The 25,068-nt window shown below is 39.3% G+C and overlaps 1 protein-coding gene across 1 annotated transcript in view; it reads right to left on the reverse strand.

The window, feature by feature from the left end:
- POLQ (polymerase (DNA directed), theta) overlaps positions 1-22,798 on the reverse strand; it is a 50,528-nt gene extending 27,730 nt beyond the window's left edge. Inside the window, exons 1-14 of the mRNA XM_009996484.1 lie at positions 22,756-22,798; positions 22,342-22,515; positions 21,114-21,244; positions 19,716-19,872; positions 15,735-15,843; positions 12,936-13,155; positions 10,762-10,906; positions 10,520-10,666; positions 9,371-9,583; positions 5,357-5,499; positions 4,139-4,348; positions 3,119-3,256; positions 629-822; positions 220-344 (exon numbers count right to left, since the gene is read on the reverse strand). Of these exons, the coding sequence (XP_009994786.1) occupies positions 220-344; positions 629-822; positions 3,119-3,256; positions 4,139-4,348; positions 5,357-5,499; positions 9,371-9,583; positions 10,520-10,666; positions 10,762-10,906; positions 12,936-13,155; positions 15,735-15,843; positions 19,716-19,872; positions 21,114-21,244; positions 22,342-22,515; positions 22,756-22,798 (2,149 nt within the window). The remainder of the gene's footprint in view (positions 1-219; positions 345-628; positions 823-3,118; positions 3,257-4,138; positions 4,349-5,356; positions 5,500-9,370; positions 9,584-10,519; positions 10,667-10,761; positions 10,907-12,935; positions 13,156-15,734; positions 15,844-19,715; positions 19,873-21,113; positions 21,245-22,341; positions 22,516-22,755) is intronic.
- Between the last annotated feature and the right edge of the window lie 2,270 nt (positions 22,799-25,068).

Here is a 25,068-nt window from a genome sequence, read left to right on the forward strand (position 1 = left end):
CTCCCAGGCAACCAGTGACAAGATGAAAGGGCATGGCCTGAAGCTGCACCAGGGGACATTTAGGTTGGATACCAGGAAGTACTTCCTCTCAGAGAGGGGGATCAGACTTTGAAAGAGGTGGTGTCACCATCCCTGGAGGTGTTTAATCTAATCCCCATATCTGGAAGGAAAGAAAACAGACTAGCCAAGACTTCTGGGTCCTTTACCCAGTCAACTCACCTGCATAGGTGGCAGCAGATTGTTGCAAGGATTGAAGCTGGCCACGGCTACAACCATATTTCTTGGTCATATCCTTTAAGGGAACCTCACTGATTAAATCCAGGAGGGCAAGACTGGTGAAAAACCTGTAGGAGTAGTAAAATGGAAATTAAATCATCACCCAGGGCACATTAGTGTACATTGCAAAATACACTGTGATAACATAGAACATAATGGTACAACAGCTTAGCATACAAAAGAAACAGAGGAGATGGCTTCCAAAAACATCAGCACAAACGTCTGGTGCCAAAGCAGACTAGGTTCAGGTTCTCTGAGCTATCAGCTCACTCAGCAAGAAAGCCAGTTCCTGAGAACAGACACAGAGCCAGTCCCCTCTAGTCTTTGCACATTCACACCCATTTGTGGCTACCTTTTGTGGATGGCCATTTGTCTGTGCTGTTTCTCTGTTTTAGCTATGATTTTGCCTTTCACAGAACGAGCCAAGAAGCCTTCTTCAATCCCCACCAACTCAGCCACACGTTTCATTGAGGCAGGTAGCTTCTCCCATAAACAGAAAAACTGGTACCAATCAATTGTGGTCCACTCTTCATACACTGGGGTGACCTAAAAAAAATAAGACAAAGCAAAAAAACTGTTTCAGAGAAACAGAAGAAAGGTCTGGGTAAACAAAAATGCAGCCTAGGGAATGTGGTCACAGCATCCCACACACTACTCAGAGGCACTGAGTCATAACTATGTACTCTGAAGAAAGTAAAAGCTCTTCTAACTTAAGTTTTTTATTATTTATAATGATGAGATCTGACTCATATGAGTACTAGAATTGTTAAACAATTTGAAATCTTTGGCAGATTGCTTCCTAAATCCAAGCCACTAGATGATTTTTAAGCTGCATCTTTATTTTCCTGTAACAACACAAAACTTAATTATTTTTTTAACAAAAACTGACAGAAATCTATCAACCTCTCAAAACCACTATCAGCCACTAAGCTAACCACTGCCACAGCATCTGATAAAGTAGGAGGGAACACAGATTTTGCCAAAATTCACTGAAGCTTTTGTTTACCTGGAGTACAAGACGTCTCGGCTTTTATCACCGCTAACAAAAAAGCCATCCAGAGCATTCACACACTTTTAGACAGAAAACCAATTGGGTTATCATTCAGTTAGTTTCTGTGTAAGGATACAAAATGTCTCCATGTCTGTATTGATATAATTAATTATTTTGAAATAACAGTTTTTGGGGAGCATTTAACGTGACACAGAACACCTGCACGGTTGTAAATCGTCCATGGCCCTTTATCTGATGAAGAACAAGAGTGGTTAAGGTGGGGACTGTCTTTGCTGGTTTTCTGTTGGGATTTTTTGTTTGGCTGGTTTTGGTTGGTTGGTTTTTTGTTGGTTGGGGTTTTTTTTCCTTTAAGCAAACTCTTTTCCTAGCAAATACTTACTTGTTTTAATCAACATTCCTATAATACAAGGTCTTGGAATTCAGTCTCATATTTTTACAAACAAAAGATTCAAGTCTAAGAGAATTACAAAGCATTATAACAGATAATTTCCCTGTAGCTCATAACAAACACATGAAGAACAATGATTATTGAAAAAAAAAACAACGCAAACCAGCAAGCAAAAAGTAAACAAATCTTTGCCCTTGAAAATGAACAGACTTTCAATAAAGTTTTAGGCTAGTGCAATTGAAGAGAATCTCAAGAACATTTTGTTCAACACTGTATTTGATTCAAAATAACATTAGACAAGCTGCTGAAATTAAAAATACAGTGTAAAAAAAAATAGTCATCTCTATATCTACCCCACAACACAAACAATTTTCATCCTTTTTGTTTTTCTCTTTTGGAGACACAAACAGGGAAGTAATTTACTGGTGTCTGTCGACTTTGCCCAGTAGAAACAGAACAAAACATAATGTGGTCCTCTAAAACAGCATCAGCCAACAATTAGGTCAATGAACACAGCAAGAAGACAGGCACCTTCAGTCTCTTCCCTCCCTCTGTCTCCTAGCTCAAGAACTCCTGTAACTGCAAACATATCTTCCTTGGAGTGAAACTTTTTTATCAGGCAAGATGCCCAAATTTTACCTTTGATTTATCAGCCTGGTAAAGAAAATATATTCTATACTGAAGGAAGCTGAACACAACTGTTAGATTTAAGATGGTGATTGCATGATGGGCCTCCGGCAGTCATAAAACCTAAGATGCTCACTGCAACTCCATCTAGTTTCCTCACTAATCTTCACAGGTTTGTGGCTTCTTCTCCAAACATCTTAAATAGCATTGGTTAGCTTTTAAGACTCCATGCACAAAAATCTTGAAAAACTTTGGGACACTTTCCTCTCAAAAATATTTATCACGCTCCTTCCTTTAGTCCTGGCAGAATCACCAGGTAAAAAAACTAAATCAGAGATTAATTTCATTGTTACTGAACTGAAGAAAGGCCCACCCATAGGAAAAAAACAGTGTAGTTTCTGAAGCTTTTTGTAGGAAAAAAAGATGCTGAACCGCAAAAGGCTTTTGAGCCTTCAAAGTACTCTGAGATGCAGCCTCATCCCAAACACACAACCAAAACCAATTTGTTTCATCAACTTCAAGTGACTCAGAAAAATTCTCATTATCTTACACCCAAAACTTACAAAGCTCCAAATTTTTCTAAGTCAGTAGTGACAACATTGGGCTTATGCAGCACCTGCCTACACAATAGACACTATGGAAACATACTGGTTCTGAAGAACATACAATATAGAAATTTTTCTCCATAAAGGATGAGCTAAGCAAAGCACAAAAAAGACCAAGTGTTCATGGAGCCCTCAAGAACTTTGCATTGTGCTTTGTCTCCTTTCCTTAGTTTTGGCAGTACAAAATACAAAACAGAATGATGAACCTACCAAATAGACAATATGCAGATCATTCTCCAGAACAAAGCTTTTCATAGCTCGCTGCAGATCAGCAAAGATTTCCATGGCTTCAGTTGGTGAAAGAGAAGAGGAAAGAGTAGCTGAGCCAAGATGTGTTGGATGATATACCTTTGCTGTTCAAAAAACAAAACAACAACAACAAAAAGATAAATATTTAACTGCAAGTTTATAGCTCATTTTCAAGTTGCAATTTATTTTACATGTATCAATTCTAGTAACCTTTCCCAACTGGTTTTTCAAGAAGAAACAGCCTATTTTTCCATACTGAAGACAGCAAAACGGAAATAAAATATTTAGACTTGCATAAGTCTAAACTAGCCTTTTTCAGAGGCCAGATCTCAAGCTTTGATCCCTGTAACTACTCAGACTAAGAGTTGCTACAGCTGTTTGAGATAAACATTGGAATCCCATCTGCCATCCTGCCTATTAGCTATCATTTTAAGTATTTCTTTCTTAGGAGCACCAAGTATCACCTATCATGTTTTCCTAAAGAAGAAATACAAATTAACCTGTAATGTGGATTCTTACTATTACTCTAAGAGTCTCGTCCTTCACCATTTTAAGAAAACAGCCAAAGTCAGGAAAAAGTGCAACCACATACACTAAGCAGTTCTAGAAGAGACTTGCACACTCAGAACATACCGGTTCTTCAGAAATTAAAAAAAAAATCATACTTTACAGTTAACGTGCACAAATTCTATAGTAAAAGTATGCCTTGTTAAAAGGTATTTCGGGAATCTGTAGGCTAGAATGCATCAGTCTTAGAGGTAATGTGCATAGTGAGGTCTTCCAAGAATACATGCATGTAAAAAATGTTAAAGCAGTTTATAAAGACAGCTTCTGGAAAGATAAAAAATTCTCAATACTCATGATTCTTTAAAATAAAAACAAAAATGTGCAGAAATCCTCATTATCAAGCTACATTGAGCATCTAACCAGCTGCAGAAGATTTACCAATTCAAAACTGCAATCACTTGGAAGAACATCAACATTACCTTTCACGTCATTGCCAGAGGCTAGAACCTGAATGAATTCGTTTTCCAGCAACCACGCCACACAAGCCTCAATAGGTCCAGTCTGCGTTTTGTCTTGTGCCTTCTCATCTCCACACTTGCTTTCTCTTAAGCTGGATGCAAGAAGAGTACAAGAAGCATAGGTCTGCACATCATCTGGAGTGTTGGCCACTCCCCCCACTATGATCTGTTGAAGAAAACCACTTGTTCATATTGCCAGAAAACCAGTAGGATGAAACATCAGATCCAAGAATCAAAGAGTTTGATCCATCAGATATCTAAATTTTAAAGAACCAGTATGAGAGGGGAACATGAGGTAGAGAAACTGCAAACCTTTAAGAACTTTTCTAGGAAAGAAAACACCTTAGGTAGAAGAGGACTAAGGTATGGGAAAGAATTAATTATAAGATCTTATTTTGATAGCAGACATACATATAGTAGCAATTTAGATTTGAAACTAGCCCATGTTGCTTAGCCAACATTGTGAAATTCTTCTAAAAGGTTATAACACAAAGTGCAAATTTCTGAAGACAAAAAGCAAACCAGGAAAAAATACTTCTCCTAAGGCTCTTCAGCATACTGCAGTTTTCTCTGAAAAAGTGTGAATGCTCTATGAGGCATTGTTTCCCTGATTTTAATTGATTTCTTTTCCTTTGTTTTTGTTCTCTTCTCCACATAACTGTTTTTTCCTTGTGAGTAATTTCTATGTGTCTGTCGTCCTTGAGATAGCAAGGTGTTAACTAAAAACCTCATGGTTTCAATGGATTTTTTTCACGTTATGAAACCACACCACCAGAAAGGAACCCCCACCTTTTAGATAGCTCTTATATAGAAAAATACATACACAATACAAGTAGTACAGCAAACAAACTGTGTTTAAACAGTCCCAGCTCAGTTCAAGCCCAAAAGCAACTTTGGAAAAGGGAGGTAAGATCACCTATATGGAATAACACCCTTTTGGTCCTTTGTATTCCTGTGGGAACACTATAAAGGAGGGTAGGCTAGAGGGAACCAATTGGGTACCAAACTCGTTTGTTCACCACAAACATATTTACAAAATTTCAATTATTTCTGTACAGAAGAGGAAACAAATTAAAAAGGAAGTTCACAGAAAACAATTGATGATATCACAAAAGAAACAGCCTACAATTACAAGAGTGCAAGTGCAATTCTCATCCTTCATTACATCCTGTACCTCAAGTATTGCTCTCTTCATGCTAGAAGCAACACCTTCTCCTTCTCTTCTAAGCAAACAACTGCAAACAGGCTTGAGAGATCCCTGTAGCAGAGCAGTGCCTTTTGATCTTTCTGAGGGCTTGCAAACTAAAATGCTCTCACCTTTAAGAAAATAAAACAAAGAGAAATATTTAATGACCTTAGTGTTGCATCGTAGCACTGTAATAGCTACTACATACAGTTCATAAAGGACATATTATAAGAACAGAAAAGTGAAGGTATTTTTTAAAAAGATGAATTAAAGAGAAAAAACTCTGCAACCTTGAACAGTGTCTATCCATTGCTGCGTAAGAACTCCACTGATGCATAATACTTAAAAAATAAAAGCAAACTTCAAAGTTACATTCAGCTGGTCAGGGTCTTGCCAAATCAGGTAAGGAGATTCCATAGCCTCTCTGTGCATCTGCTTTGCTGCTGAACACTTGTGAGCTTTCTGTTTATGAAAGGTCACCAGTGCTTTTCTTTGTGAGTTGGTGGCATCACGTGTACAGCACGTGAAAATATTCATCCACCATTTTACTGTCTGGAGTAGTCGTACTGGGAATACTTGTTTAAATCCTGGTTTTCTTCTCATAAGGTCTCTCCTTTTGGCTACATGGGGCAGAGTAAGAACTTCCCAGCACTTAGTTAAGGAGCTGAATGTGCAGTTGAATTTGGGGAGATGACTAAACACTTTAAAATGCAATAATTTATGAGACAAAAAGCAAGACTGCAGAAAAGACTCCAGTTTTGCTCCTCATACATGCTGCAAAAACTGTACATTTTTAACATTTTTGCAGCCACAAATCATAATGCTACGTACCACATAGAGGCAACTAACTCAGAAAAATCCTCTCTTGTCTGTTGATGCTGAACCACTCCCACTTCTTGTTCTGGAATTGACTGGAACTACAATGTACAGTGGCATCAACTTTTGTTCTGCACTATGTTACTGAACTGAAAAGATTCTCAACAGCAAGAAGAAAACATAAAAGCTGTACAGCACCTTGAGAGTTTGTATGAAGTCAACCACTTGACTTCACTTGAAGTTCCATTCCCAAAATAACACAGATACCAGAGTAATTCAGTAATCCAAAATTTTATTAAGATAAGTATGCATTCTCTATACTTCCATATGTGCACACAAACATAAAACCTAAAGCATCCTGAATGGTTTCCCCCAAAAGTACATCTAAATATACCTTACCTTAAAATTCTCTCTCAGACATTGCTAGGTCAATCCCTATTTCTGTGGGAGACAAAAAAAGGTCCCAGAAACAAAAATAAAAATAATGGGTCAAATGTAGTGGTCACATACAGGAGACTCCTGGGAGATCTAGCTAGTTAGAAGCTTTGCCAGTTGGTACAGGACAAATTAACTATGGGTAGGACAAGCTTGCCTTTGACTAAGAAGAGAGCATTAGATTTGGATTAGTTGCACAGTAAATATCATTATAGGTTTATAATAACCTGTTAAGATTTAAGTGCACATAGTCTGGACACAAAGGTAATTTTGGTAGCAGGTATCTTAGTATGATTCCATGAAATTCCTAGGAATGTTAAGTTATAATAAAACTGTAGCTGTTGTAATGCTGCAGTACTTAGCAAATCCAGAGATAATGAAAGCACAACTACACTTAAATTTAATGAACAGAGCAAGTACCACAAATGCAGCATAGGTGAATAACAAAATACCACTTAAGCATGATTACATACATGAATTACAGGATGAAAGACATGCTCAGAGGATGTGTCACTGGGATTTTTTTATCCTGCCAGGTGAAACTTTTGACATCTGTTGACCACATTCTTTTGCCAGAGCTGAGAGTACAGAAGGTAAAGTGCCTGTAAGCAATGTTTTTTGAAAGCAAAGCTTACTTGATTTTAGCAAAAAAAGAACATTCACTCATTTTGTATTTGGGTTCTGATGTGACCTACAATTCCCTTTGAAAACTTTGACTCTTCAGTGTGAAAAATCTAACAGAAAATAGGTATCTGCTTGGCTCTGCATTATCTGATAGTCATTGAAGACTTGGGGGAAATCCTTCCCCAAGGTGCCACTGAGAAATGAAAGCAAATAATTGGAACATAGTAAACAGGTTAAAAAAAAAAAAAAAGGAACTAAGCTGTTTTAAGACCCCTTATTTTAGACATGAGGGGAAATCCAGGTTAGCATCAGACTAGACAAACACCAGAAGACTTTGGCCTATCTCAGCATAAAAAATTTCATTAAAGGCCAAAAGGTACTATTATTTTTCTAGGCTTTTTTCAGCAATTTTGAACAGGTTTACCTATTCCACATTGGGAATATGACAGTTTTGATAAATGCAAAAATAATCTAATTTAATTTTCTAAAATGATGTTTTTAAAAAAACTTGGGAAAAAAAAATTAAAAATCAAAACCTGAGACAATGCAACACTTCAGTGTTAGGAGGGGAGGAGCAAATCAACCCAACAGCATTTATCTTCTGTCTGTTAGCTGAATTTCATATCTACATAAGGCATTTTTTCCAGCTGAAGCTGCTGCCCTACAGTCTCCCTACTGTGTGAAAGAGTAGCAGCTGGTAATGTAGCTTTATGTTCTCACCCAAAAGACTTTGTGGAGTGGAAAAAAAATGGTACATTCATGAAGCTCATCAGCATAAAATCAACTGCTTACTGTGCAAAACACAGTCACGTCAGAACCATCAAAAAAGGGTACTAATTATTGTCACTAGAAGGGGAGGCAAAAGAAACCTCAAGAAATAATGTAATTTTACACCTGCCAGCTACACTCATATGACACAGTCTGGAAAATCTCAAAATATGGAATGCAGCTGGCCTTTTCTTTGCACACAGAGATACCTCACAGAGATATAGGTTGCAAAATGCTCTGTTGCTATGCTACTCCAGCAAAAATAGAAAGTTAAATGTAAGAACAGTCTGCTTACGTAGGGTTCCAGCAAACACCAATCAAGCCATCAGTAGGGCAAATCCCACCTCCCACTTCTGCTGAACTTCTTTTCTACTGTGTTTATACTTGTATAATACAATTTTTCCAAGTATCATCCATGAAGATTAATTTCCATCATAAATTAAAATAACAGACAGGATTATTTTGTTGAACATCAACCAGTGCATGAAGACACCATATTACCTATTAAGCACTGCTCACATTTCCCTCCTAGTCTGTTGCATTATTACTTTTAAAATCCATAAAAGTTATCATAGAATCACAGAATGGTTAAGGTTGGAAGGGACTTTAAAGATCATCAGGTTCCAACCTCCCTGCTATGAGCAGGGACACCTCACACTAGACCAGGCTGCACAAGCCCCATCCAACCTGGCCTTAAAGACCTCCAGGAAGGGGGCATCAACAACCTCCCTGGGCAACCTATTCCAGCACCTTACTACCCTCATGGTGAAGAATTTCTTCCTGATGTCTAACCTAAATCTACCCTCTTTCAGTTTAAAACCATTACCGCTTATCCTATCACTGCCCTCTCTGATGAAAAGCCCCTCCCCAGCTTTCCTGAAGGCCCCTGCAGGTACCAGAAGTTTAAAAAATCCAAATCAGAACTTCAGACAACAAAGTTTCTCAAATTATGGCTGTGGACTTTAAGTGCATTTCCTAAATTCTAGGCCTGTCCAATGAGAGTTTACTGTACATTTTCCCACTGAAACTATAAACACTTTAGTAAAGTGACCATGGATCACAGAATTAAGGCAAATGAACAACACAGTCTTAGAAGCTAAGAAGAATTCAAAGGTGAAAATAGCCCGTTCTTGAAGTAACCGACATGTAAATACCAAAGTAAGTCTCATGCAGTGAAAAGAATCCCCTGGGAATTATAATTTTTACTGCATTAATATCAAACAAATTCATCTTGATTAACTTAATCAGACTGAATACCAAAGGAATTCATCATGATTATTCACTAATTGTGAAGCACTGCCCTGGATTTAATCACGTTAACACTGTTCTCAAGAGAATCTTAATAAAGCCTCTGCTTACCCTCTGTGTCTACTCCTTTCCTGCCAGCCCTTCCAGCCATCTGCTTGTAAGTGAGAATGTCCAGCAGTTTGCCACCAAACATGGGAGTTCGTATAATTACTCGGCGTGCAGGCAGATTCACTCCAGACGAGAGCGTGGAGGTTGCTGCGAGGACTCTAACCAAGCCCTGGCGAAAGGCTCCTTCAACGATGCCCCGTTCATCAAAAGTAAGACCTGAAGAGAGATGACTTTTAGCCAACCTAGTAATCTGCATTTAAGAGCTAATAATATTACTGTCAAGAAAGGGGAAGAACAAACTAACTTAATGAACCTTGGCCAGTGCTCAAAACTAGACTCGCAACAATACCTCAGTTGATGTCTTTCAAACCATAAGTGAAGCAAAGTTTCCTCATTAAGTTTTTATTATTCAGTTGACAGTAATAGTTATAAATCAGCTTTTCTAAGGTGCTTGTAGATAAATAGTAGCAAGATGAACAACTATCTACTATGTATCTACAAGCACTGCAATAAAATGAAATAATAAAATAAAATAAAATAAAATAAAATAAAACAACTAGAGGTAAAAAACACAGTACAGAACCAGGATTTAGTTATTTGCTATCCCAATCCTGGAATTTTTCTTATTTCCATTCTAGGCTACAGATCTTTCTACATCACCTTGAGGGCTTCAGGCTAATTTTATCCTTGAGAAAGACACACACACTCTATAACCACTGGAATTATTCCCCCTACATATTCAATTCCATAGCTACTCTTCTGTCTTCCACAGTCACTCTTTCACTCAGTGAATGAATAGGTGATATACACTGTTACCTACTTCAGTAAGAAATAAAATATCTAGCCATAAGGGTTTGTGGTAAATGTTCCTTTAATTTTTATTTTCATTCTTTTACTTCTGTTTACTCATCTATTTCAGTATTAAGTTGAAGAAAATTGCTCTGAAACACTTTGGCAGCTTTAGGCACAACCTGAAAATGTCTAGGATGTAAATCAGCTAATTTTTCAGGCATTTCACGAAAAAAAATAAAGTTGTATTTAAATTCAGTCTTAAGCTACAGAAGGCTTCAAAAAATAACTGGTGACTACAGCAAAAATAAGCCATATTGACTTGACCATTGCAGAATTCAAGACCAAGCTATTCAGGAATACCTGCATGATGAAATGCTACTCCCCATGGCAAAGTACGTTGGAGCACAGAGTCCAGGCCTGAGACAGAACGCCTTAGCTGATCCATGACCTCATCTATCCCTTCTCTGTCCACAACAACCGGGGGAAGGGCTGGGTTTTTTGAAGAACCTAGAGAGAGAAAACATTTTTATATTTTCTACTAAAATCAGTTTTCATTAAAGGCACTACATACTACAGTCTTCTATTAATTACTTTTCTCTTACTCTCAGCCTGTTGCAAACTGTAGAATTCCCTGGCAATGATGTCTGCCAGCTTCTCACACCAATTCTTGGATGGACAGAAAAGCAGGACTGAATGGCCATCACAAACAGTCTCATAACACAGGCTCACAACATGGTCTTCATCTCCCTGAATTGAGACAAAATATTTTCAATGCACTCTCACACTGAATGAGGTTCGTAAATGCTGTCAGGAATCTTAAAGTCAGAAAGAGGAGCAAACAAAGAAGAAGGTGAACTGTTATCTTAGTTTCTGTCTTGCTTTAGGAAGTGCAAGCACTAGTATGACCACATTCCTGAGGACAGCCCTACCCATGAAGAAATCTAAGGTTTTAGGGCTTGCTTTCATAAATTTGTTTCTGAATGAAGGCCACACAGTGCAGAAAAAGATCACTGCAGCCTCCATGTAGTGGCTAACAGCAGTGGGGAAGAAACAGGAAGAGTCCCCAGGGAAAACATCCCTCTAAAGTAACTAAGGAAGATAGTTCAAATATCTGAACTAAACTATATAGGATATCTGAACAAAAAGCATGAGATGTAGTAGTCAAGTCAGGGCATCCCCAATAAGATGCACCCAACAAGCATTGCTTACCAAAGACCACAAGTATTTAGAGCACAGTGGAAGGCTTTTATGAATACTTATGGAGATGTGCGTGCAAAACTCTACTGTTTACATCTTGCCTTTTTGGTTTTAAGATCCTAAGAGAGTTCCTGCAATCAATTTGTTTTGCTTGGCTAAGCCAGATTCTTTTCCAGCATGCATGCCAGAGGAGGAAGAGAAAAAAGGTAGGCTTACAGTAAGAAGTAAAAAGCACTAAATTGCAAACGAAAACAGGAGAACAACAGCAGGAACTGCATATACACATCAAAAGCTCAGTAAAAATTCAGCCAAATTCAGCAGAAGTGGTGAGGTCACCAAATTCCTTTCCCTAGTCCAGTTTGTGGCACAGAAGTCTGAAGGTCCAGTGATAGTTCAAGCCCAAGAGGATCACCTGGTCTTATAAAATAAGCCAACTCCCTTCAACTGTTGAGTCATGAGCCTAGTTCAGTTCTTTCTCTCACTTTTTTTAGTACCTATCCAAAGCAACTACTTCCAAAAAATATCCAGAAAAGAAGATGCAACATCACCCACCTGGATGCGTTCCTATGTGATGTACTCTAGGTGACCCTGCTCTGGCAGGGGGGGTTGGACTAGATGATCTTTTGAGGTCCCTTCCAACCCCTAGGATTCTATGATTCTATGATTCTGTGATCACATTCTCAATATGACCACATAAAAGCAAACTGATATATATTACTGTCACAAACATTTCTTTTGTTTCTAGGACCCTTGTTCTTTGCTGTGCCACCATGCTACTGTTAACAATGCTTGCACACCAGGAGAACTGGGTGCAAAATATTCCAAAATACTGCTGGCCTTCAGCCCATATTGTCCAGCTACTACACTAGTACTATACAGAGCAGTTGGAAGGACTGGGGACATAACTGACCCTTCAGAGACTCCACAGAAAAGGAACCTACAAGTAGGAAGTGCAAATTTCCCCTTTCTACCCATTTGGTTCTTCCAAATCATTACAGTACATTACTTTAAACTTCATATCCTTTCCAAGTGCACAATAGGACTAAATCCTGAAAACAGATTCAGAAGAATCAGGATGGATATCTGCCTTCTAATTACTGACAAAATCAGATTGTTTCACAGTTTAACACAGGCAGGTTCAATACCATGTTTTAAGGCAATTGTATTCTCCCAATTATTAATGCACATTCCTTGGCCTAACTGGGGAATATTTACCTTCATTTATCAAAGTGCAGTAGATTCTGGGACACAAAATAGGGTGATGGGTAAACAGAGAATCAAACCCTCTATACCTGTCAAGTGCTCAGAAACAAGATAACTGCAAAGTCAATGTCATCTTCAATTCAGATTGAAGAAACTTCAAGAACTTCCTGAATGTCAGTGTGTTTTGTTTTGATTTTTTGTTTAAATCAGTAGAAGACAAAAAAGCCCAGTTTTGTTCTCAGTTTAACCATACAATCTAAGATGTAAACAATGCATGCCATCTATTAAAAAACAATAAAAACATACCAGTAGCTGTCTCTTTAACTTTAGCTGTACAAAGGTGTTAACCCAAAGCCACTGCTCAGAGTTTCATTACCTTCAGCTGAAGCTTGGGCTGGAATTCTCGCACTAAATTCATGGAGGAGTCATAAATGTTGCTGCCAATTTTCACCCACTCCTTGAGGGGCACAGGTCGAAAATCTGTACAGTATAGCTCTGCATCTAACCATGAGGCTAGGAGTCCCAGGTTAGGCAGGGTAGCACTCATGCCTACTATCTGTATCCCACCAAAACCAGGACTAGTCATCTTCATCTGTCTGGAGCTGGTTAAAAGAAAATGAACATTAGTGACAACACAGGCTACTGTTCTGCAAATAAGGATTCAGAAAAACTAACTTAATTCTACTTCCTCCCAAACCACAAAGGTATTTTTTTCAACTTCTTGAAAAAAAAACAACAATCAAGCCATACTCTACTCTTAGCAAGCACAATGTCGGGTTATGCACTGATAACACAACAATTCAACTTTTCATCATTTTGAGCCTACACTTTAAGCTTCTTTAGGTAACAACAGCCATAAACTGACTGCATATTGGAGAAGCTGAAAACAAACAAACAAATAAATAGATAAGCTATTTCCTTGCCATTAACAAACTCATGGAAATAGAGGAAGGCTCCAGTCTTCACTACAGTCTTTCTAAGCTTAAATGCCTTAATTAAAACACTTCAATTTGTTTCAATTTCAGGACAAATACTACTAGACTAAGGTATCCCTAGAGCTGGGAACCAAAGCCCTTAGTTCAGCAAAGAAGAAAGCAGTTTCAGTTCTCAAAGTGCTGAATAGCAGACTCCTCTAAAGGCAGTGAGAAGTAATGGACTCTTAACAGACCTGAAAACACAAACCATTAATTTAGATATCTAAATGTATATTTTACTTCAGGCTTTAACACCCACACAACAGGGGTTTTTTTTATGGTCCTAAGCCTACATTTAAAAACTACTCCTTTGCATTGCACTGAGCCACAGTCTGAGACTTTATAAAATAAAAAGCTGTGACAAAGCAACATGAGAGCAGAAACAGCATGAACCTTCCTAGAAGATATTGGTACTCCTGGCAAAGCTAGACTAAAAAAGGGCATTCACTAATGTGACAGAAATAAGGACAATGTGGAGTGGCAGACTCTTTCTTATCCAAGTTCTTCAAACATTAGCTACTACAGCTCTTCCACCTAGGTTGCAGATTTTCCCCCCTAAAGCAACTTTTGACCTTCAAGGATTAAAAAAGCTCCAGTTCCACAACACACCCTGACTGAGGAGGAGAAAAATTGCTGCAGAATTTTGGCTGGTTCTGCAAAAATTACACAGAGAAGCAAGGGCACCCAAGCTGGCAATAGCCATAAAGGAACATTCTCCCGGTGCAAGGACTGTCTTATACTTCAGTGGGACATTCAGCTGAAAGCTCTTAACAGCCCTAGTCCTTCTGATAATTGATCGGGCTGGACAGTATTTAAAGAATTTGGATGAAGGGGGTTTCATTAAGTCACCGAAAAAAACCACACCACAAACTTGGGAGAACATTTGAGAGAAAATGTGGTCTTCAACTCCAGGAATCTCAAGTGGATACTAAAACAAAAAACAGTAGCCACCTCCTTGGTGTCCATAAGTAGTACAATGGACCACTGTCACCTTGACCATGACAAAGAAATTGAGAATCTAGGCGCTAGCACCTATGTGGTGAAGTACTGTGTCTTCTCAGGAACTTCCCTTGATGCATCTGTTTCTTTTTCCCTGACAAATGTTTTTTCCTTCCTTTAATGCAAGGAAGGAAAGCAGAGAGCAAACCTGCATCCGTGCTGCAGCTACAATATAAGCCAAGGTAAAAGCAGTGGCAAAGCCACTCCAGATGCTCTGAAGTGTACTGGGTTCCAGGAACTATGGGGAGCATACGAGGAAAAAGTCAGAAGTGATCAGATTCAGAACACTGCTGGATCCTGGAAACCAGGATGAAAAATATGGACTAAAATTTCCAGTGGAGAGCTACTGTAGAAATGGCAGTACCCCCAAAACTAAATATGTAGTCTGTGCTTAGCCCAGCACTGATACAACTCACAAGACAGGAAGCAGCAGAAAAAACTGCCAATATTTAGCTTTTGGTGCTAAGGGAACAGTTGATTTTGAATCTTCTCTCAGCACAACCAATAAAGATTAAGAAAATCAATACACCATCTCCTCCATTTACCTTTGTCTGTGTTCAGGCACTACAGAGCTGCTGGATCTAAATACTGAATTATTAAATGCCTTTAAAGCTCTTCTGAAACATTTAACTTGTTCCCCGGTGTCCAATCAGTTGTGCTACAGGCAAGAAACCATGCAACCACTAGTCTATGGCATGTTGTAAGCAAAACCACAGATCACCGTGAGCAGTGCTAACTAAGCAGACTACTGGCACATCCTCTTAAGTCTTCTGATCAATTCACATGTTAACAGCATGCCCACTCTTCCACAATACCTGGGTGTTTCAGTAGGATAAATATCCCATTCCACAAAAAACTGAAAAATTAAGCAGGTTAAGTCTGCTAGCAAAACTGTTAGAAGAAATCCAAAGTTTTAAAAAAATAAATAGGCTAAAAAAGGTAAGTGAAACCTTCAGTCTTAGTTTCCCAAGAGAATGAATCCCATGCTAGCACACAAATTTAAACCATGAGGAAAAGAGGCTTTTACTACAATGGCAGGCCCCTGAAAGATGCTATGATGAGACCTTGATAACCAAAATAGTCTAAGTCATCACTCTTATAAAAACCCTGGAGCTAACCCAAATTTCCAACAACCCAGAGAAAAAAATATTTAGATCCATCCATAATTTAGCATTAAAAGACAAACATTCTGGGTTACTCACTGGTTTTCAACCTTCTCTGTAACATATCTGACTTTGGTCAGAAGCAGTTCCAGCAGATATCCTCGATGAGAGTCTCCCAGCATGTGCAATTCATCCACAACCACCACTCCTGGCAAAGAGAAGCAAGCAGGTTATACCTGACAAAACTCCAAATTAAGAACAAATAGCCTCAATCCTTTCATATCCCACAGGCTGAGCAGAAATTTGTCTCTCTCAGAAGAATCAGTGACAGAAGGAATTTACCAGCATGAGTATGGCTTCCTTCTGTCACTGATTCTTCTGAGAGCAATTAATCATAACCAATGTCGTGACATTTCACACCCTCACATAAGTAGGTTGATTTGTTAGTCTGGACTCAACGCCCAACAGTACTGCAGCACCTATACTCTAATATCTCTGCAAGTAAAAACCCATAGGCTTCAGAGTATCTGGGAAAGAACATTACAGCACCCCAATGAGCTAGTCAAAAACTTTGTTCACATCACTGTCTTAGTTAAAAACATTATTCTGTACTAACACAGTAATGTCAAAAAAAAAAAAAAAAACCAACCCTAGATCAGAGGCATAGCCTACTTCCTATTATATCTCTTATCACTAACAGAACCTGAATGAGCTCTACTATTTAGCTTTGGCTTTCTAATGAAAAAAATTCTTACACAACTGCTCTGTTGTCATCCAACTTCCTGCAAATGATGTTTTAATCAATTTGTAAGATACGTACAAATACTGAAAAGAATAATGTCTATAAAGCTTTCTGAATATCAGCAACCAGAGGCAACATGCAGGATTAGGGTATTCCCTGAGAAGAACACATAGAGCCACAACAACTCAGCCACCCAATACCTCACACCTCCAGTACACATCCCAAGTAGCAGTGTATGTACCCTTTCTGGCCAGCTAACAGGATCACAGTGACATAGAAGAGGCTGAAGGAAGGTTAAACCAAAAAAAAAGAACCAGAACCAAAAACAGAAAAATCCAGCCTTCATTAGTTCTGCTGCTGTGGAATTTTTTCTCCCCTTTGATGCAGCTACGTAATGTCTTCCTGGTGCAGCTAAAATAGCAGAAGCTTAAGGACAAATGTGACCTTTTATTATCTGTTTCAATGTTATTTTTCCTTCTCATTTTTTTTCTCTCCTTCCTATGTATGTTCCTTCTCTCCTCGTCTGTTTTCTCCCCCTTCTCTTTCAAGCCACTGAAGTTAGAAAAGAGTGCTGCACTGTTTCATCAGCCTCTTTTACAAACTCCCACCCATCCAGCTCCTCTCTCTTCCTATACTTCCTCTATCCTGTGCTCACTTGTAAAAAATGGTAATTCACTGGTCACCAAATGCATATTTTCTCAGCTACCAGAAAAAGCTTCTTCCTGCTTCCCTGTGCAACAGTCTGTCTAAATTCTTCCAGCAGCTGAGACAGGACAGTGTAATCAGATATCTACCAAAGTAAAATCCATACAAGTTATTTTTCCCTAACAAGACAAGCAGCAGCACAGTTTTACTTCCTAAGGCAAAGTATAGAACAGTAGTGGTACCTACAGGCCAAAGCACAGGGAATGCCCCCATATCATTGTACAGGCCACTTGTTCTAGACATTCTGCTGCTACTCAGTGATAATGCATATTCAAACTCACACTAAAGCTGTGTCCTGTATGGCCCTGGCAGTCTGCAAGCTGACTGTTACATGTGCACACTGTTCTCCTCTATCCAGGCTGTACTCAGAATGCACCCACTGGGACAACACAGCAAGTGCAATGAGGCAACTAGGATCTTTCACAAAGCTGTCCTCATCTTAAAATGGAATTGAAGTCAAGAAGGACTACAGGTCCCAGCATGCAGTGGTATTTTCTGCTCAACAACGAGCTCAGGAGTGCAAGCGGGGACAGAATTTTGTCATACTGCATTGCTGCTGAAAATGAGGTTAGCCTCAAACTCCTCCTTCTGTCTGCAAATCAGGTGTAGAAGACTGCTGAAAAAAACTAGTAAAAGGTACCTGATGGGTATCATACATGTTTATGGTAGAGTAACTAGGCTGCTATAAGACCACATCCTGTTTAAAACTAAAAAGTTGTGAATGACAGGCAGGGAGGATTTTTTTTTAAAATACAATCCAACTAGTATTTTTTTAATTTCAAGTTTAAATTAAGGAAATAAACAAATATTATAACAGCACATTACAAATCCATTCCCAGTTGACACATTGAGGAAACAGCGGATTCTTCTCTACTCCCCTTCCCTAAAAATTTCTTTGGCAATAGGGTCAAGAGACTAAACAAGAGGAATATCATCTTGTGTGTACCTGGATGTTCAAAACGGACACACATTATATAATAACCAGCAACACAAAACTGCTTTTAACTGCTTCATACAGCGAAGAGAGCTTTGCCAGGCAGAGGATTTGAGTGTCTCTCAACAATTTACAAAGGACACATGAGCTATCAGCAGAGTGTTGACATCCACAAAAGGAACAGCTCAAGCTTGGAATGGAATCTGGCCAGAACTGCATTCATCTCAGAGAGCACAACAAAATGTAAGGGATGGAATGGAGGTACCAACCAAGAGGATTTGGCATATTTCTAGCTTCTGAAAGATGATGTCATCACACAATCATTTTAGTATACCGAGTATGTTTCCAAGGCATCCAAGCCAACGTGAATATGGATATCACTACCCAAATCTCTGCCTTATGCTGGCACTACAGCTTGTATGGTATGGTCACCTAGGATCGAACTAACCCTATTTAAAACAAACAAATAATATGGTTAAACTAAGCCATATATTGAAATAAGTAACTGCATGATCGCCAGTTCCCTTGCAAGGGAAGAGATGAGGATACACATTCAAGAATCAGGCTGGACTGCAGAAGTCTCAGTTCAAATGAGTTTAAAATGCTGCACGACCACAGTCATCCACTCATCTTCCACTGGATGTCTAAAATGCTCATGGTGATCCAGCCCCTTTAGATCCAGGTGTAAATGTGTTATCCCATGACCTCCCACTCTGACAAATTCCGCAAGGCTTTATTTCCCTTATTCTTTCTAACATTTACAAAACTCTCCTGATATACAATGCTGCAGAAAGTTATGACAGCAGATGCACTTAAACAGCAGTTTCAGAGGTAGAGATCTCAGAGCAGTTTAATACTCATCTAGTTTTCTAGTTTTTATATTCTTAAAAAAGAAACCAGGTATGTTACAGGCCAGAGTGAAGATGGGAGGGATTACTGTATAAAATACACCTGGGTCGAGCTTTACTGAGCAGGGAAACAAAGAGAAGAGCAAACTTCTGACTGGACTAGGAAAACACGTCTCTCTCCAAGTGCACACTGGGATCATGGAGCTTCTTCAGGTTTTATATCTCCTTACAGACACTAAATTAATACTATTATCATCTACTTGGCCATCAGGGCCATGGTGACCCAGAAGTCTATGTTACAAGGGTAGAGGGCTTCTGAGTGAACTACAAGAGAGAAAATAATGTCACAGCCCTCCCAGTCACCATATCTGCCCAGAGGACCTCTTTGTATCCATTCCACTTCTCTGTACCTCCTCTTCCTTGAGCTAAGTGAAAATAAACCACGGATGCCACAATCTCTGTCCAAAACAAATAAACAACATACATTCTTAAACTCTAACATATCCCAGACATTTAATTCAATTTCATCAATTAGAAGACATTTTCTAGCTATGGGAATCACTGCTTATTGCAGGTAATCACTGTCCATGGACTGTCACCCATGTCAGACAAACTAAAACCTGCAGCTTCCACCTAGTCACTCCAGCTGCTGAGCTACATAGAGTAGTCCTGATTGACTTCCTCAATCCAAATCAGAAGTGCTTTGGAGGAAGAAAAATTGCTCAGTTTTCCTATATGGCATGTCTGTCACATACAGAACTGAGCAAATACAAAGAATCCCATGATGTCACATGGACTCAAGACTATATAATAAAACTCATCCCCACAACAGTCAAGCCTTAGTATTTTACCCAGTGAGTCCATTTTGTTTTCTTCTATTAGTCTATTGATTAGACCATTGGCTTTCTCAATGGTGCAGACAGCAACATCCATGTCAGAAAAACGTCCAGCAGGAGACATGCTTCCCATATAGCCTTCAACTCTCACGTCCACCTCCTGAAACAGGGTCTGTTTTCCAAAGATACAGAACATCATGTCAGCGTTACAACTCTGAATTTTGACTAATGCCTGCTGCAATCACATAAAAGCCTGCATCCTACAGCCACAATTTCTAGTACTCAACTAATCAGATTAAAGCAGTAGGTCATCTTGTTACTGCTACTTCTTTTTTTTTTTTTCTACTGACTTTTTTTTTATTTGCAAAGCAGAAGTCACACAGGACATGTGGCAGGATAAAGTGTACAAAACTGAGTAAGAGATGAGGACACTGTTTTGTACAAAAACATTTACTATTTAAAAGGTTAGAGAATACACAATGAAAGTTTATAATGCCAGGTTAGGTACAAAGAAGCTTTGCTCCTGAGAAATCCTGGGCAAAGACAAACATGGGACCACAAACACAAGGATGTCACATCTCCTGCCTGAAAGTTAAGCAACAATGACATCTTCTTTTCCATGGTTTATTACTGCAGTGCAAAAGCCTTGGCACATCACACACTGCATTAACAAAAGGTACAAATGTTTGAACCAGATAGGAAAGATACCATATGATTTCAAGTATGTGCAGCTACAGCCAAACCTTAGGCCAGGAGTAGCAGAACACAGCACTGACAGTTCTCCAGCTTTAAAATATTAAAGCAAAAGCATGTCTCCATTATCAGTTACTACAAAGCATTTCCTAATAATTTGCAAGGTTAAGATACCATCTCAGTTTATACACATCCCAAAAGTCTAAAAATGTCAGAAACGGTAACAAAAATGCCTGTTGGCTTTGGGCTTTTTTTCTTAATTGTTGGTACTTTGACATACTAGATAATGGAAACAAGGTTTGACATGAAAGTCTTCTAAAAACTTTTTATGGAAGACCCCAAGAAAAGTTAAAATATCTTTTTATCCTTTCAGGTAATTTTGACACCTTCCCTTTGTAGTTTTTCAGATACAATCTCTAGTTAGAAAATTCCTTTAAAGTTTGTATATTATAAAATCTGTGAATAAATGCAAGTAACAAAGCTTTAAAAGTCAGACCTGAAATCAACTCCTTAAAATTTTTCCAAGTTTCTGTTTTTGGATAAAACTTATTTTTTTTTAGCTTCAACTCAGAACAAGACCAAATTTTAAGTTATCTAGAAATCCTTTCTGAAACAAATCTGCAATTTTTTTTTTCCCTCAAGCCCATGCAGAAACTTCTGTTTAAAAAATCTTGCCCAACAACTGCAACCCATAAACTACCCTCCTTGAATGCTGCTTACCTGCAGATAACTTTTTTTCTCCTTGGCCACAGAGACAAAGGGAAGAATGAGAAGTGCTTTCTTACGAGTCTCCAGGACCCGCTTCAAAATAAGAAGCTCTGCAACAAGAGTCTTTCCAGCACTGGTAGGAGCTGGAGGGGAAAAAAAAAAAGGGTGTTTGTTTGTTTTGTAACTTAATTTTTAAAGAAAAAAAACAAAACAACAGGAAAAGAATAAATATCATAAAGGCAGCATATAAAGCGCAGTTGCTAAAGAACCTGGGGCAGGACTCTTCAACCATGCCCCTCTCCCACAGCCACAACCAGATTTGCAGTTAACCCCATAAGGAGTCAAGAAGACTTGAAAAGTAATTCTCTTCTAGCCTCTTCCATCATGCTATCAAGGCTTGTGTTCTCATCTCTGCTCCAGAAGTCCCAGATATAAGCTAGGGTTAAAAAACCTAACCAACAAAAAAACAAACAAAGCAACCACAGTCTCTTGGTTGGACAGGAGACATCAGCTACCCCCTTACTAATCAGGACCACAACTATATTAACTCTTCCTGGTTGGCAAGCAGTGCTGTTGACTGTCTGTCAACCACAGAAAACTGCAGCAGAGATGGTACATATCAGGGGACAGCCATTACCCATCAGTCAGACCCAAAGTTTTCTGGAACCAATTAAATAAAACTCAAATCCAAGCCTAAGAAAATCACCCACCTCTCTTCTAAATTCTCCATCCTCCCAGCGCTGCTCTGGGACCTTCTTCCCATGGAGAATAGACACCAAAGTCGTCATTTCTCACAAATTTCTAGCTCACTACACCTACTTTTTCAGTGACCCACCCCCCATACACTAGGTGAAGAGAAACAATTAAAAGGACTAAATAAAACAGATAGTAAATTAAATTTTCCAAATATTTATACCTATCATATCTGTTATCATTCAGTTCCTGATAGACATAGTCTATTATAAGAGAGAGTCATCATTAATTGACTCCTTATTATCAGTTTCTAAAGGAACATGAAGACAGAAAATGGGGAAAAAAGTCTTTCCTCGCATCTGGAAAGGAGTCTATCAAGCCAGCTCTGAGGTAGAGCAATGGGACAGATCTTAATAGGATCCTTCCAGAAAAAAATAGGAGATTGACCTTTTTCATCTGCTGGATCAGCACCTTTCAGCACCAGTATGCTCTTATAAATAGTATTGGGAAAATTAGGGGAGCCTGGTTTTGTCAGATGTTTGCATACCTGAGTAAACCAAGTTCTTCCCTTCCAGAACCTGTCCAAGCATTAGGCATTCTGCTTGCCATTCAAACATCTGTACTACTCCCAGGCGGTGGTATTTCTCCAGAACTGCTTTGGGCAGACCCCAGCTTGCAAGGAGCAACTTGTCTGCTTGGTCCTCTGGAACATTTACCTGCCCTTTGGGAAGAGAAAATAAAAAAAGAAGTCAGGGATCACCTTTGAATCTGAGGTCACTTAGGTTATACAACTAAAGGTCAAACTTCTCTACAAGCTTCTGTATTATGAGAAAAGGTAACAAGAAACTGTCTTCTCTGTATTTTGCAGTATTTCCTATGGCTGTTTCACTATTCTTATCTTCTGACATCATCGTTTCAGTTTTTCCTCCTAGGATTTTCCACATTCAAATAATTTCTTTACCAAACTCTTGCTCTAATATTTGCTCTTGAGACAGAGCAGCCATTACCAAATACATACTCAAACACTTTGAGCACTGATTAATATAACGGCATTGCAATGTATTTGCCACCTCATCCTTATCCAGACTGTTTCCTTTTTAAATTACTGCTCCAGAGACTTCAGTAATCTTCACAGATTACAGAACTGCCCAGTCTTTTTTCTTGCTTTACAGTTGAATTAAAAAACAACATAAACCAAACAAGCAGCTCAAGCTACCCTGCACAATGCAGGTTACTTCAGTTTATCAACACTGATCAGTTTCTTAATCACATTGACAGTTCCTCTAGCTTAAGTAAGTTCCTTGCTGAGTATTTTTTGTCTTTATAACCCTAAACATTTTTGTGCCAGCTACAGATACTGCTTTCTCCTCCTCCCTTCTTCCAAATCATTAAGAAAACCCAAACTTTTTGCCCCTTACCCTATCCAAGAGAGAAAAGAGATTTCTGATCCACTGTAAGGCCTCTCTTAACTCCCATGGCTATATAGTTCCCATAACAGCATTTTGTGGAAGACCTTGCCAAATCTATATGAAAAACAAGTAATTGTGTGTACTGACTCTACTGCATCCATCCTTCTAATGGCACATTCAAAAAATTCTAAAAAAACTTCCCACCATTGCTAACAGCATAAGGGCAGGTTAGATCAAAAATACTAACGTGCATAAGCAGCCAGTATTTTTGCTTTCAACGTACTAAAAATATAAACTGCCTTCTCGAGGCTAACACCAACCTAGCTGTCACTGCTGCATGATCATTCTTCCCCACACAAATATATATTAAAAAAAAGTGGATATAGTTTAGCTCTGAAAGCTTTGTTTCACTTTGTATAATCAAAGTGCTACACAAATACTAAACAAGAAGTTGAGCACCATTAAGAGAGAACATCAGTACGCCACAAAGCAGAGCAGGCTTCCCAAGGGGAATTTAGAGAAGACCAAATTTGTTCATCCTAAAATGCAACTAACATGGCAGAATTAGGATTCGGGATCACACAAAGAAAAAAAACCAAAACCTGCATGATGGGATCCCAAGCTTCTTTCCTAATGTTAAAACCAATTAACTACATGTGAAAGACAGAATGGATAAAGGATTACATGATTCTGCTGTCTGAAGAGTATCTGTAGATTAGCACTGAACATGCATTTGAAAACTTGTGCCTTAGGGGTTCTTAAAGATCTATGTACAGAAGTATACCACTATGGCAACCTCTTTTGCCTGCTAGAAAAACACTGAGTCAAAATGAAGAAGAAAAGCATTGGGCATTAGATTTCTCTGAAAGAATGCCCTTCCAGAACATGGAGCCAGCTGGATACAGGAGTGCTGCTTACTAGATCATCTGTGGAGTTGTTCCATGTACATTGCCTTGCTCAGCTCCATTTGCAGGAGCTGACAAAATCATACCCTGCAGAACACACCAAAATCAGGGACAAAATGCAACAGGACTGAAGAAGAAGAGGTCAAGAGATGCAGGTGTTTTAAAGACTTACAAAAACTGCAGAAAAGATAAGAGCTAAAAGATGTTATATAAACGTCTTGATTTGAGATGTTACATACATCTTGATGCTGTACCCATCTTCATTTCTCTCTTGATTCAAGAGCACAGCAAGCTGGTAAAATATAGATTTATCACTTTAAATAGTCCTGGCTGGCAGCAGCAGCAGCATTTTATGTGACATCTTGCCACAAGATGTTTATATAACAGAAGATGTTTACGTAATATCTTGTGTGTGTGTGTGTATAGGCAAGTTGTCATATTAAAGAAACCTATGACACTTCTGTGCACCTGAAGGTATCGGGGCGCCCACAGGAGCACCTGAAGCGACGGCTCTAGATGTAGCACGTTTTATCCCCTTACTGTGCTCCTGAATCGGTTCAGGAACACGGGAAAACCTCTCCTCACGTCCCCAGGAGCACAGAGCGCACCGAGTGCTGTGTTATGGGAGCACCCAGAGGCCACGCCAGGAACCACGACAGGGACAGGAGCCCGGCTCCAGAAGCCTGCGCAGCTCAGAGACTTTCTGACCTCCCTCAGCTGAACAGGGGACAGGGCAGGAAGATCCTTCGCTCCCTACGCTCCCGCCCTCGCCACCATCAACCCGCGCAGCTGCAGCCGTTGCCCCCAGGGGAGCAGGGAAGGAGCGATTCGTTCCTGAGGCACAGGCCTCGCTCCCCGGGCCGGGAATCCGGGCTGTTCCCGGGCCCGTTCCAGCACCACCCCGGCCCGGACGGTGCCCCAGCGCCCCGTCACCGCAGCGCCCCGGCCGGGCCGGCCCCG

The sequence above is a fragment of the Chaetura pelagica genome, unplaced genomic scaffold (genome assembly GCF_000747805.2).
Source record: "Chaetura pelagica isolate M959 unplaced genomic scaffold, ChaPel_1.0 scaffold490, whole genome shotgun sequence".
NCBI classification, from domain to species: domain Eukaryota; kingdom Metazoa; phylum Chordata; class Aves; order Apodiformes; family Apodidae; genus Chaetura; species Chaetura pelagica.